Source organism: Lithobates pipiens, unplaced genomic scaffold, assembly GCF_037356315.1.
Source record: "Lithobates pipiens isolate NorthernLeopardFrog02 unplaced genomic scaffold, aLitPip1_a1.2 Scaffold_22, whole genome shotgun sequence".
NCBI lineage: Eukaryota > Metazoa > Chordata > Amphibia > Anura > Ranidae > Lithobates > Lithobates pipiens.
Window position 1 is genome coordinate 297,070,526 of NW_027507784.1, and position 13,990 is coordinate 297,084,515.

The 13,990-nt window shown below is 44.5% G+C and overlaps 1 protein-coding gene across 1 annotated transcript in view; it reads right to left on the reverse strand.

Annotated features, from left to right (window-relative positions):
• Window positions 1–768: 768 nt before the first annotated feature.
• The window catches only part of LOC143925732 (lysosomal dipeptide transporter MFSD1-like), a 75,127-nt gene continuing 61,905 nt past the window's right edge, over window positions 769–13,990 (reverse strand). The window contains exons 10-17 of the mRNA XM_077450184.1: window positions 6,988–7,146; window positions 6,417–6,532; window positions 5,635–5,735; window positions 5,436–5,547; window positions 3,925–4,062; window positions 2,829–2,968; window positions 2,092–2,203; window positions 769–879 (exon numbers count right to left, since the gene is read on the reverse strand). Of these exons, the coding sequence (XP_077306310.1) occupies window positions 769–879; window positions 2,092–2,203; window positions 2,829–2,968; window positions 3,925–4,062; window positions 5,436–5,547; window positions 5,635–5,735; window positions 6,417–6,532; window positions 6,988–7,146 (989 nt within the window). The remainder of the gene's footprint in view (window positions 880–2,091; window positions 2,204–2,828; window positions 2,969–3,924; window positions 4,063–5,435; window positions 5,548–5,634; window positions 5,736–6,416; window positions 6,533–6,987; window positions 7,147–13,990) is intronic.

Below are 13,990 nucleotides of genomic sequence, written 5' to 3' on the forward strand. Positions count from 1 at the left end.
GGTAATTTAAAAAGCAGCAGTACGGCCATAAAATAAAAAAATAAAAAAACAACACACACAACACACAGCTTTCCAGGCGGTGGGGGTCAATATACAACAGAAAGGAATGATAGCGTCGGGTTTCCTGAACTGTAAAGTTTTTGCTGCCACCAACCTAACTACATCGGTGACAGTGGTGGCTTGTAAACAATTTTGCGGCTGCTATAGAAGCCCGGAGTCTGTTTACATTTTTACTCCTGGCGCCCAGCTATGTAGTACCAGTGTGCAGTCACTTCTACATGGCACTGGCTTACAAGTGTCATTATGGTAAATACAGCCCGGGACCTGAATGGGAGTTGTGTCTACTGTTTCCTCAATGAATACACCTAACACTTCTACAACCTGTATAGGGAAATTATAACTAATTTGCTGAGTAATACTATCACTGCCCTGCTTTATGTATTGTTGATTAAAAAGAAGGTATGGAGGCATTAAAGTGCACCGGTCATGTAATAAAAGATGCCGGCTGCCATTGCTGGTCCTCTTCTGCAAATGCTAATTGTCTGTCTGTTTTTAGCGCCAATGCTTCAATGACCTGGGCCAGCAAAGCAGCAAATGATAATCAGAAACCCTTAAACCCATACTTGTTTCCAGTCTAAGACTTGAAAGAGTGAAGACCAGGGTCATAATGAAACTAGGGAACTAGCATTTTCAGGAGATATCTGCAATAGCAACCATTGTATATATCTCATATTGGGTTTCCTTTATGTTGGGTTTGGTGACACTAATTTAGTTGATAGAGTTGCGATCATCTTCATCATCCAGGAGAAGTGTTCTGTCAGCGTCATCTCTAGATTTGTGCTGAGGTCTTCGCTTTGACATCTTGTTCAGTGTGCCTCCCTGGTGACATACAGAAAGAGGAGAGCAGCAAAAGATGTAATAATACATGGTTATACAGGTCACATGAGTCACTCTACAGCAGTACAGATTGCTTGCCTAATGCCCTGTACACACAGGTTGGACATTCCGATGACAAGATCCGTCTGATTTTTTCCGATGGAATTTGGCCCAAACTTGTCTTGCATACACATGGTCGCACAAAGTTGTCGGAAAATCCGATCGTTCAGAACAAGGGGACGTAAAACATGTACGATTGGACTATAATGAGGCCAGTAGCCAGTAACTTTCGTCTCGTAATTTATTCTGAGCATGGGTGGCACTTTGTGTATGGGGCATTACAGTTCCCATTGCCAAGAAAACAAACCTCCCTTAATGAAAGGTGTGTGTCACCACAATTACCACATTACTGCCCCTGAGCCATCGGCTTTTTGCACACCTGCTCCAGTACCTGATCATTTTATCAAATGCAACTTTTCATGATCCTATCATACCAGTTATCTGTAGCTATATAAAAAGTATTGTAGCCAGCAGTAGATTGCCACATAAAATAACCCAGAGAGAGACAAAACTGCAGGTGTGCCATGACTCTAATGCCGGCCCTGTGCAATGATACATACATCTGATGTAATGATCAATTAGATCAAACTGTGATAACTTTCAGAAATCAATTAGACCAATACATTCTTTGATTAGTACACAATCAGTTTTCTGTGTAGTTATTGGTAGATTCCCTGTGTTCTATACAGTGGCTGGTTGTGCTCATTTTCCTATATAGTGTCTAATTGCTCACATCATTCTATAGAGTGTTTCAGAGTTCTATGCAGTCATGAATCGGCATTCTAAGTCTAACAGCTACTATCTGTTTCTTCAAAGCAGAAAGTAAGCAGGAAACGCGATAACTTCTTGGTAATATCATTTGACTACCTCATATACTCAAGATCAATACTGACATGTTTTGGCGATCACAGCCTTACTAATAGCACTCAATGCTAGGAGTAAAGCTGTAATAGCCAAAACAGGTCAGCATTGATCCTGTGTATATGATGTAGTAAAATAAAGGATATTACCAAGGAGTTATTGAGTTGCCGGATTACGTTCTACTTTGGATGTTCGAACATGGGAGTAAGGATCCCTCCCCAGCCTGGGCACCGAATTTAGGCAAATATTTTTCAATTATGCAGTTGAGCTTGGGTATCTTCTGCTTGTAATTACCTGTTTCTTATCAACTACGTTTAAAATCACAGAGGTCACTATACAAGCAATGGTATTCGCCAACATGAATATCATCATATACTGCCAGCGCCACAATGGGATCTTTGCTTCACTAGAGACAGAAGGAAATCAAATAATTAGAACTGAACAATTTCCACTTTAGCAACATTGTATTTACAAAACCCCTTTCCCCTGATGTTTATACAAACTTCCTGGGCAGAACATTGGCTAAGGGGTTAGCACTTCCACGTGGCAGCACAAGGGTCGTTGGTCTGAATCCCAACTATGGCACTACCTGCCTGGATTTTGCATGTTCTCCCTGTGCCTGTGTGGGTTTCCTTTGGGTACTCCAGTTTCCTCCCACACTCCAAAGATATGCTGGTAGGTTAATTGGCTCCTGTCTAAATTGGTCCTAGTATATGTATGTATGAATGCCAGTTAGTAACCTTAGATTGTAAGCTCCTTGAGGGCAGAGATTGATGTGAATGTAGAAAGTAAAGCGATGCGTAAATTGAACAGCACTATACAAGTATCTGTAATAAATAAAATAAATACTTCTTCCCTGCACCCATAAGATACAGGTACAGTAATTGACCTATTCACAAACACCTATCGACTACGTGTGTCTGTGAATGATGGTAGCGAGATTGTTAAAGTATAAGCGCCACATGGACAGGGACTGATGTGAAGGTTCTATATAAAATGTCAATGCCATATATAGATATTTTTGGACACACCTGGATTTAGTTTCGAGGATTCTGCCAACAATAAGATTAGAAGTTCCAATACCAATCATCTGCACAGAAGTAGCCAGGCCCAAGGCTGTTCCGAGGGTCGCTTGTGGGACTATGAGAGGCATAGAGGGCCACATACTGGCCTGAGGGTAGAAAACAAACATTATCAGCTGGAAAACAGGTGAAAGCTGGATGTACTAATATATTGCGGTCATAAAAATTAACCAAGACTCTTTTTAACATAGAGCTGTACTACCAGTCTTCCTGGACCATCAAATTAAGCATAACTAGGAAACAAAATATTTCTTGGAGAAATACTGCTCCAGGTCCCCTCTTGTATAACTCAAATAACCAACAGTCTAGAATTGGGTCATGCAATCTCTGTGAAAGGGTTAATTCAGTCAATCTGACCTTTACGTTCCACAGCAATCACATCACCAAATTCCTAGTAATTTTAGATGCAGTCAATAAGTGCAATACAGTATGAAACTAATCCTGTAACCGATTTATCTTTGCAATATTTCCAGGATCCACCTGCCTGACTGACAGCTGACTCCGCCTTTCAGCGCATCAGAGAGCCAGAGCTAGACATGTCCCCCTTTCCAGAGTTCAGCATTAAAGTCATATAAAAAATAAATAAAAAGGTTTCACAATTATCTTCATTTCTCACCAACACCCTCCAAAAAAAATTAATTCATGTACGCTGACTTGGGATCAAAGACTACCCTTTAGTGGACTTTGCCAGAAAACTGTAAGTCATAATTTCACCTTTGTCTTCCAAATCCATTAAGGGTTGAGATCCAGCTCTCCTCAAAGAGTCCTATCCCTACTACCACCCAACCATATCCCCTCTCTCCCTTATCTTATATCCCCCCTAATTGTTTGTATTCTTCCCCCTTGATTTCTCTCCACACTGGATGACTGGCTGATTTTAGGAACTTTCGCATTGCCTAGAGCTACCTGTCCATGGTACCTTTTGACTTGACAGAATTTACCCTGAAATTGTCATCTGTTACAGTAACTAAATTACACCTACAAGCTTACATAAATTGTCCTTGTGAATGGCATGCTGTAATTAGGGGAACCATTATAGCCTTACCGCAGCAAAGGAATATGTCACCCCAAGCCATAGGGTAGAGACCAGTGGAGGGATGAATGTAAAAGCCAGGAGAGCAAAAACTGGCAACGTGAAGACCGCACAAAGGACAGCCATGATCCCTCTCATGCCCACATAGTCCTGAAAGAGAACAACACTCTGGTATAGGCCAAGCAACACTGGCACAGAACCTGCATGTATAATCAATGCAATGGCAAAAAGGTTTACTAATACCAATTCCCTTGTTTTTGTTCCTGCAAACTACATATGAAGAAGTACAGAAAATTAAAGAAGATCTATCATCATTTTTATTTTACAATTTTGTCCCCTATTTAAAGAGGAATGCAGAGGCTGACATCCTCCCTCCTGGTAAATGCTCAGATCCAAGACATGCTGCAACTTTGAATTAGTCATCTCCCTTGTAGCTGTTGTCGGATTGGCCCATAGGTGGCAGAACTGTAAAAAAAATAATAATGATAGGGCAGAACAGTGGCTAAGCGATTAGCACTTCTATCTAGCAACACTATGGTCTTTGGTTCACATAATGACCATGGCACTACCTGCCTGGAGTTTGCATGTTTTCCCTGTGCCTGTATAAGTTTCATCCCACGCTCCAAAGACATGCTGGTGGGTTAATTTGCTCCTGTCTAAATTGGCCCTAGTATGTGTATGTATGAATGTGAGTGAGGGACCATAGATTTGCAAGCTCCTTGAGAAGAGGGACTGATGTGAATGTAAAATGTATAGGTAAAAGCTTAAAATTGACGGCGCTACATAAGTACATGTAATAAATAAAATAAATGATGGATCTTCTTTAATGCGTCCAATCACAAGTCATCTTTTGCTGCTATGACTTTAGAAACTGAATTCCATATTGGTTGCTATAAGTTGCAGCACTGTGCCATCATTGCCAATTTCTGCACTAATATAAAGTTTCAGAATCAATTAAAGTTAAAGTTAATGTAAAGACAAAATCTTTAACTCTGGAAGGAAAGGGTTTGAAACCCTGTCATGTTTCTATTGCTGTCTGTGTTTCATCTGGGAAGATATCCCAGTCTAATTATCCTGTTGATCATTGTCTATGGTACAGAAAATTATGATTAAATCCAATTTTTTCATCTGGCACAGGAGAGAGGGAAAATCTCCCCTAGTGACAGCTAGTAAAGTGAAAATACCCCCTCACTTTGGAGATACAACCTTTTACTTTCTGCGTGTCTCTGGGACAGGAAGTGAAAGGAATTCTCCCAGACAATAGACAGACAGAAAAATATGAACCTGACAAAGGAAAAAAAAAAGTTGGTTTTACATAGCATTTAAAAAGTAATTAATACATTTCAAAATGATGGGAAGTAAAAGCTATAGAGATGATAATGGCACTATGTTGTGATTGCGACAACGAAAACCACATGGACCAAATATGATCTACATGCAGGTTGGCTTGCAGCCACAGTGCAAATATGACAACACAGCCCTGTATCAGGCAGCTGCATAAAGGGGTATTAAACGGCACTTACAATCAGTATTCCCGCAATTGCAGATAGTACCAGAGAGCTGTCATATACAGCTCCCGCAATATAGGATGCTGTCTGCTGGTCATATCCCGGGTATTTGTCTTGAATGAATTTGCTGGTGAATTAAGGAAAACAAAACAGTGTTAGTCTTCAACAAGGAGAAGCGCTCACAATCTAGAGATATATACAGCAAGGTCTTTACCTGGCATCTGCCACAAATGGAAAGACCCCATTATAGAAGAACATGATGGTAAGGACTAGCAGCCAGTATCGTAGTGGTAATCTCCGAATGTCCTGCACTCGCTGTACAGTGAGAAGAAAAATAAATGTCACTTTCAGTTATTACTGCCACGTAATACAGTAAAATCAACACATGCCATACTGAAAATCTTAAGCTTAGTTCCTACTTTAGAGTTTTCTTCTGTTAGAGAGGCTGAGACATGGCAGTGCTCCTCTATCTTTTTACAGTTTTCTCTTTCCCCTCTTCTAGCCCATTTTGGGTACTTTTCTTTTTATTACAATTTTTTTCCAATTAATGATACTTTGCACTATAACTCTCCAATCGCTCTATAGTCATAGCATGGAGCCCCTCCCCCCTTTTTTTTAGCTCTCTTGATGCTTGAATATGTGCATGATGTGCATTATATATTGTCAATGTGTACTCTGTTGCTTATACTACTGGCCTCCCTTGAGGCACAGCTTCATGAACTAGGCCTTATTGTCAAAGTTCTTCATTATGTCCTTGATATGCTAGGATTGCAACCTGTTCACTATGGGCATAGTGCTTGTAACTTCTCCCTGTAAATGAAAAATCGATAACAAATTGTTTTAGAAAAAAAATACTAATGTTAACTAGCTGGATGTGGGCTGGAACAATACAACGGGCCTAGTAGAAAGAAGTAGAAATCTGGCCCTAAACATAGGTGGTTCAAAGGCTTGTGGGAAATCCACATAAATACCTGGATTGAGAGAACTACTACTTACAACTTTTTTGGACGCTTCTTTGATGGTTCCATCAAGACCCAACTGTTTCATGCCCACTCTATCTAATACACTGACAGTGACAGCGGAACAGAAACCCAGGACACATAGAATGGTTCCTGCAAACAAACACAGCTAAATATATGACTTGTATGCCACAAAGCAAAGCACCTATGCCAATGGAGTGAAAGCAGCCGCTTTTTGGCAGAGGGATGGCAAGATACGTTTGGAGCAGTGTGGACAAAAGGACACCAGCTGGATCAGACCGGGACAGGGGACACCAGCTGGATCAGACAGGGACAGGGGACACCAGCTGGATCAGACAGGGACAGGGGACACCAGCTGTATAGAACTGAGAGGGGCACAATTGGATTAGACTGAAGAAAGAGCACCAACTTGATAAGACAGAGAGGAGGCACCAGATGGATCAGACAGAGACAGGGGACACCTCCCTACCCCAGCAGCATGACCATTCACTGTAGTACTGAGTTAGAATTTGCATTCAGTTATGTTATCTTAATAAATGCAAACAGACTCAAAACAATTATAGGTTACCTTTAAAAAAGCCACTCACCTGCCCAAAGTGTCCACTGGATTCCAAAGTGATCTTTAAACCTCTGTGTGAGGAAGAAGTTGAGAACACTACCCAAGCGGGAGAATGACCGGGTCAAACCAAAGGCCAGTGCCAGCTCTTTGCCTTTGAACCAAACGGCTGTGATGCGACTCTGTACAACTGAAGAAATCAAAGAAAACCAAGTTAACATTGGTGGGCATTGGGTGCAACAAAAATCATCTATTGTCCATTTATACATACACCGTCATGTGAAAAATTAGGTACACTACGTGGAAATTGTTGACTTCTTCAAACACACTTGAATAGGCAAGCATTAGGTCTTTTATTCAAACAGTGCCTACGGATGAACAGTTGCATGACCAGCCTGTTTCAAAATCCTCTTACAAAATGTCAATCTTCTATTTCCTCTTTTTGAGCCATTCATGAATTTGCTAGCGTGCTGATAATAATGTGGAGAGACTCATTTCCACTTCAACTTCTGCACTGATAGCATCACATGCTCATTAAGCACATTTAATATGATGCAGAATGTATAGCTGACTCAATGACAGCGAGATGCCCATGTCCTGAAGAACCAAAGCAACTCCAAACCATAAAACATTCCCACCACCATGCTTTGCAATGGTTATAAGGATCTTAAAATACTGTCTATAGTTTGCAGCAAGCATCTCTACTGTTACGGAGACCAAACATCTATCGTTAATTGATCAGGCCTGGTTTCTGCCTATATGTTCAATTGTAAACTGTAATCTTGCCTTTTTTTTTGGACAGGAAAGGCTTTTTCTTAGCACAGCTCTCATGCAAGTTGAATTGATGCAATCTCATTGTGATTGTAGATGCATGTACTTTGACCGCAACTGTTGCAAGTTACCTAAATACCCACTATGAAATACTGGGGTTCTCACTGACTTCTTTAGCAAATGGTCAGCTCTTGGGCTTACTTTGTTAGGTTCGCCAGCCCTGGACAAATGAGAAGGCCGGCCGGAGGATAGCCTTAATTTGTAGGAGGAGTCGGGCTGTACTTAAACCCACCCTCCTCCTTTCAGACTTCCTTCTCGTAAGACGCTGCTGACGTTTCGCGTCATTTCCGGGCGACAGCTGAATGTCATTTCCGTTTTTTGGGCGTGGCGAGGTGGTCGTGTGGCGGCTGTAAGGGTTGGGGGACTTATTTATTTTACAGCATTTTCTTAAATTGCCTGCTGTGGTTCCGGATAGATTATTGGGGAAATGATCAGTGTATATTTGAATGCAGCTGCTAACTTATTTCTATTATTGCATGATCAAGAGCTGTCTTCCTAATTCCCATAATGGGTCTGCATTTCTGAAGCAGTTTAGGGGGGTCTCAACCTTTTACAGACTGCCATGTAGGTTGGGATGGGCAGTTTGTTCAAATACATGCATTTAGGAAGGCACACCTCTTTAAAGCATATGATATTTTACTTGTCCTCATTAGCAAGAGGGTTTACAACCTCCAGGTGTCATGAAAGATCATCTACAAGCTCCTTGAGGCAGAGAGGTACAGGTTTTTCTACTCTGACCCCTGACAAATCAACAAAATCAGATAAGCACCTCTGACACTACTGTATCACTATCCCCGCAGTCCATATTACTTGTCATACTGACAACGTGGCAATCATCTTTTCTGCGGTATGTTCAGCAGTAAATCGGATTGGCATTTGAGTCTGTGCAGTTGCTGCACCAGGGTCAGTCATATTTGCGCTAGGCTTGGATGTTCCTTTTTTCATTTACTTTCTCGGGCTGCGGGGGGGGGGGGGGTTTGGTTGAGTCACAGGCTGATGACGGGGGGGTCTGGTGTCTGCCATACAGGCCGGGAGGGTTCGAACGGGGGCTCCAGTACCAGCACCCCCATGACATGGCACTTGCCCTGTAGTTACAGCTCCTTTCATGTCGTGTATCAGGATACATTGCCCTCGTTCAACTATAGGTGTATAAGGGGGGGTTATACTTGGTCACACGGACTGCATCTCCTTGTCCATCCAGTTATTCACGTATTTCATGTACACCTTATAACTGGTTTGTCATTTTTGTTTTTCATGTAGTTGTTTCACTTAGCTGTTCCATGTCAACTGTCATACCACACGCTCGTCATATTTCTGTGAATTTTTCTTTAGGTTTTTGTTGAGGAGAACTTGGCCATCCCCGGTGTCACAGAGACTTCAGTACTGTTTGAAATCTATCCTATAGTGTCAGCAGCCCAGGTATGGAGTAGGTTGTGGTCCGGGCATACGGTTGTTTTCTCAATGGACAATCAAGCTGCCATGGAGAACAACAAGGGCAGATCTAGGTCATTAGTCATCATGTCCCTCATTCGCAGGCTGATTTTGTTATCTCTGCAGTTTAATTTCCATATCCATTGCAGATTCATTAGTGGGGCAGAGAATGTGGTAGCAGATGCGCTGTCATGCTTTAACCACCCCTTGTTTTTGCAACAGATTCGAGAAGCAGACACCTGTTCCATGCCATCCCAGCAGTCCTCTCTACTGAGAGCTTTGTTTCCCATTGGGCCAATGCAGCAGCATTGATTGATAAATCTATCAGTCAACACCAAGAAGGCTTATGTCACAGCCTGGACAAGGTCTTCCAGTCGCGGTTCCCTTGGTTCAATGGTCATAATGTTTGGTACCTGTTGGCTTTCGTAGCATTCAGTCATTCTCAATTGAAGCTGTCGCATGGCACAATCAAAACTTATCTGGCAGGGGTTAAGCATTTTTTTGGCCTTACAGGACCCAAACAAACCATTCATCTTTTCAGCCCATGCCATCAAAGCCATTCGTAGGAGTAGTCCTCCTCCTGTCAGCAGACTCCCCATCTCAGGACACATGTTTCGGGGCTTGTTGGAGTTGCTTACCAGGTCACCTTTTGGGAGGCTGCTCAGCATGGGCCTCAATGCAGCCATATACTTGGCATTCCCAGGGTTCCTTAGGCCGGGTGATTTCACACGTACCGGTCCAAGTTTCCATGTGCTCACAATTAGCCAGTTGATCAGACAGCCAGACCATTTACCGCTACATTTGATTGCATGTAAAACACAGCAGTTTGGGGCCGGTACTGTCATCAAGTTTTTCAATAACGGGCAATACTTGGTGCCCCGTGGCAGTTTTAGACCAGCTGATGGCGTTGCTCATAGATAAACCAAGGGATAGCCCTTTGCTACTGTTCCCTCATGGCGGCACAATTCATCAAACATCGCCACACATTATTGACCAACCTGGAGTTAAACCTGGGAAATGTTTTCAGGGCACTCCTTTAGGATAGGGGCGGCTTCCGCAGGCTCTTATCAGGGGATCCTGGCAGACATTATCAAAAAGATAGATATGCCTAGGACCCGCGTATGGAAAGGTCTCAGGCTTTCAGGCATTTGGCTGAATGATGTAATGTTAGCTTAAAATAAACCTGTTGGCTTATTTATCCTACTGCCTTTATTTTTGCCCCCTTTTAGGCGTACTGACCACATGACTTTTGGCACACCCCAGGTCACTTGCTCTTGTTCCTTTATCATGTTCTTACTTGTTCGTTCTTGCATATAGACTCCAAGTAGAAATGAGAAGGCTGGCCGCAGGAGTCGGGCTGTACTTAAACCTGCCCTCCTCCTCCTTTCTCCTGTCGGACTTCCTTCTCGTATCCTTCTCATATCCTACCCACATGGTCCCCTTTATTCTTATGTTTTCCGGTTTCCTTTTTCATTTCATATTTGAGTATGCCCCCTTTTAGGCGTACTGACCACGTGACATATGGCACACCCCAGGTCACTTGCTCTTGTTCCTTTATCATGTTCTCACTCGTTCTTGCATATAGACTCCAAGTACAAATTAGCAATTTTGTTAAAATCACCACTTAGATGGGGGGCGTGTTTTCGACATGCAGCAGTGAGGACGCACTGTCTCTGAGCTCCGACGCTGACCCCGTTTTTAAAGCACTTTCTCGCCGCATGAACACCGCCACACACCCAGGAACGATGGGCAGGAGAACCGGCAAGTCCTTGCCGAAAAAGGGCACACCCGAAGGTCCGATTAAACGGTTCCTGGCGGAACCTGATGAGGTGGGAGATATGGCTTAGGCCGCTCTCCGCTGAACACAAGCGCGATTGCAGGCCGCGCCCCCGCCTCAGACCTGAACGCAGATCACAATCCCCGGCCTCGTCGGCGGGCTCTGACGGGGAAGAGAGTGGGCCAAGGCACTTGGAAGTGGCAGCACTGGTGAGCGGACTCCCCACTAAGTCTGAACTGGCTCCGATGCTCTTGGGGCTCAAGAAATCTATTAAGAGGGAGGTGTCCGCGGTCCGTTCGGATCTCGCGCAAGTTTTGGACCGGGTAGAGGAGACTGAGCTACGGCTGGACAGACATGCGACCACCATTAGGTCCCTACAAACGACCACCCGCTCACTTGCCATCGCCCACCGGTCGGCCCTCTATAAGATCGAGGACCAAGAAAACCGTAATCGACTAAATAACATCCGTATCCGAGGGCTCCCGGAGGCGACTGGTGATGAGGACCTCCTCCCAACGGTAAGAGGCATCTTTAATGGCCTCTTGGGGAAAGCGGCGGACCATCCTTTAAAAATTGATCGAGTTCATAGGGCCCTTCGTCCGCGCAACCTGGCAATGGAGACTCCGCGTGACGTGATCTGCAGGGTGCACTATTTTGAAGAGAAGGACCGCATTATGAAAAAAATCAAGGAGACGCCAGTTTTGGACTTTGATGGGGCATCGCTTTCCTTCTTTCCCGATTTAGCCAGGGAGACTCTGGAGCGACGCAGGGCACTGCGTCCCTTAACTGAAAAGTTGCGCTCAGCCTCCATCAATTACCGTTGGAGTTTCCCTGCCGCCCTGATCGCACACAGAGATGGGAAGACGGCGGTTCTGTGATTCCCAGAGGATCTGGAGAAATTCTGCTTCGATGTCAATATCTCCCCACCGGATTTACCGGGCTGGCAGGAAGGCATTCCACCCCTACCGAATACTCCTGAGGAGCCCTGGCAGAAGGTGTCTCGCAAGCAACATGTCCCCTCTTTCAGTCCGCCTGATAGGCATACATAGAAGGCACGTCTGATGGCACTCTCCTGCCAGATATTCCGCTCCGCTGACCTGGCGTTCCTGGTCCCGCAAGTACAACACGTTGTTTATATAATTTTTCATGTCTATTCTTGTCCTGGTTTTTACACCCATACTTTCAAAGATGCCTACGGGGTGCCGAACTTAAGGAAACGGAGTCCCCGGGTACCTACGGTTAGATCCGCTTTGGGGATAAGTGGGACATGACCCTGTATGTTTTTGACTCATGACACATGGTTTCCCTATTATAATCATGGGTGGTTGTTGTTCTCAGTTCCTGTTTTTCTTTTTCTTTGAGATTTACATGAACTTTGCGATACTTCTTTTGTATACGTGCTATTATATGTTTGGTAATTTGGGGTTGGGGCCGGGGCTGCGGCCTGCGATTTCTGTACTGGACGGTTGCGGGTTGCTGCTAACCGACCCCTCTTGCTCCCCGCTGGGGGGCGTTGGGCGGATCTCGGCCCCGGGCTCCCGCCGGTTTGTTGGCGCGGGGTCCCGGTCGATTGCCCCTGTCCTGCACTGCGGTCGGCTGCATGCGTATGCTGCTCTCGGCCCAACTGGGGCTTTGCTGTGTGTGCCGCGGGGGTTGCTTGTGATGCCCTGTAATGTTTACTTTCTCATTACTTTCCTTTTCTGCCTTCTCCTTTTCACCCTCTCTCTCTCACCCCCCTGTCTCTCTACCCCTCTGCCTCTGGTCCTATTCCTTGGTATCAGTTTTTATGTGAAGTACCCTGACGGACCCCCATGGCCACGGTAGAATTAATATCGTTAAACGTGCGGGGTCTCCACGCCCCTGGTAAACGCCATAACCTGTATCGGGAACTGGGTCGCCTGCGGGGGGACATTGTCTTTTTGCAGGAGACCCACCTTACCCACACCACCTCGGTGAAATTATTCTCCCCGCAATACCCAACCTGGTATTATAGCCTATCTGATGTGCATAAGGCAAAGGGTGTGGCCATTGGGTTCCGCAGAGGTACCCCCTTTAATATGGTGGAAATGATGAGTGACCCTCACGGATGTTTTCTGTTCCTCAGGGGCAGTCTGGGTGGGATGCAATTTACGTTGGCGACCCTCTATGCTCCTAATCGAGATCAGGCTACCTTTATTGCAACTACGCTTAAGAGATTGAGGGATTTTGCTGGTGGATGCGTTGTCCTAGCTGGAGATTTTAATATCCCATTGGAACCTGTGCTTGATGCATCCCTGGGGAAGTCCTCGGTTCCCCATAAGCGTCTTGCATTCATACGTAAGCGCTTGTGTGACGTCCAGTTGATGGACGTGTGGAGGACGATGCATCCGCGGGCAAGAGACTACTCATATTATTCGAGCGTCCACCAATCTTATTCTAGGATTGATTTTTTCTTTCTCGACCATCATCACCTTTCCCTTTTGACAAATTCAGGTATTGCCTCATCACCCATCTCAGACCATGCCCCCATTCTGCTTACCCTTAATATATCGTCGTTGCCCCAAAAATCAACCAATTGGAAATTGGACGAGAACCTTATTAGTGAGGAGGCAGACAAAATACACATGCGAGAGGAACTAACACAATATTTCGTAGACAATGCCCATCCAGATATTTCCCCAGGCGTACTCTGGGAAGCCCATAAGGCCCACATGAGAGGTAAATTCATGGAGTTGGGGTCCAGAAGGAAAAAGGAAGTCGCACAGATACAATCTAAGCTATTGTCAGAAATCGCTGCCCTTGAGTCAACACAAAGCCAGTCTCGCACAAGCATCACTACATACCCTAACAGTAAAGCGGGAGGAGTTGCAAACTCTGTTTCATGAGCAATGGAAGCGGGAAGCCCGTAGGGTGTCCCAAAAATTTCACGAATGGGGTAACAAACCGGGGAGGCTTCTGGCACATTCCCTACAACAGGCAAAAACTAGGACTTTCATCGATAAAATTAAGACATCTT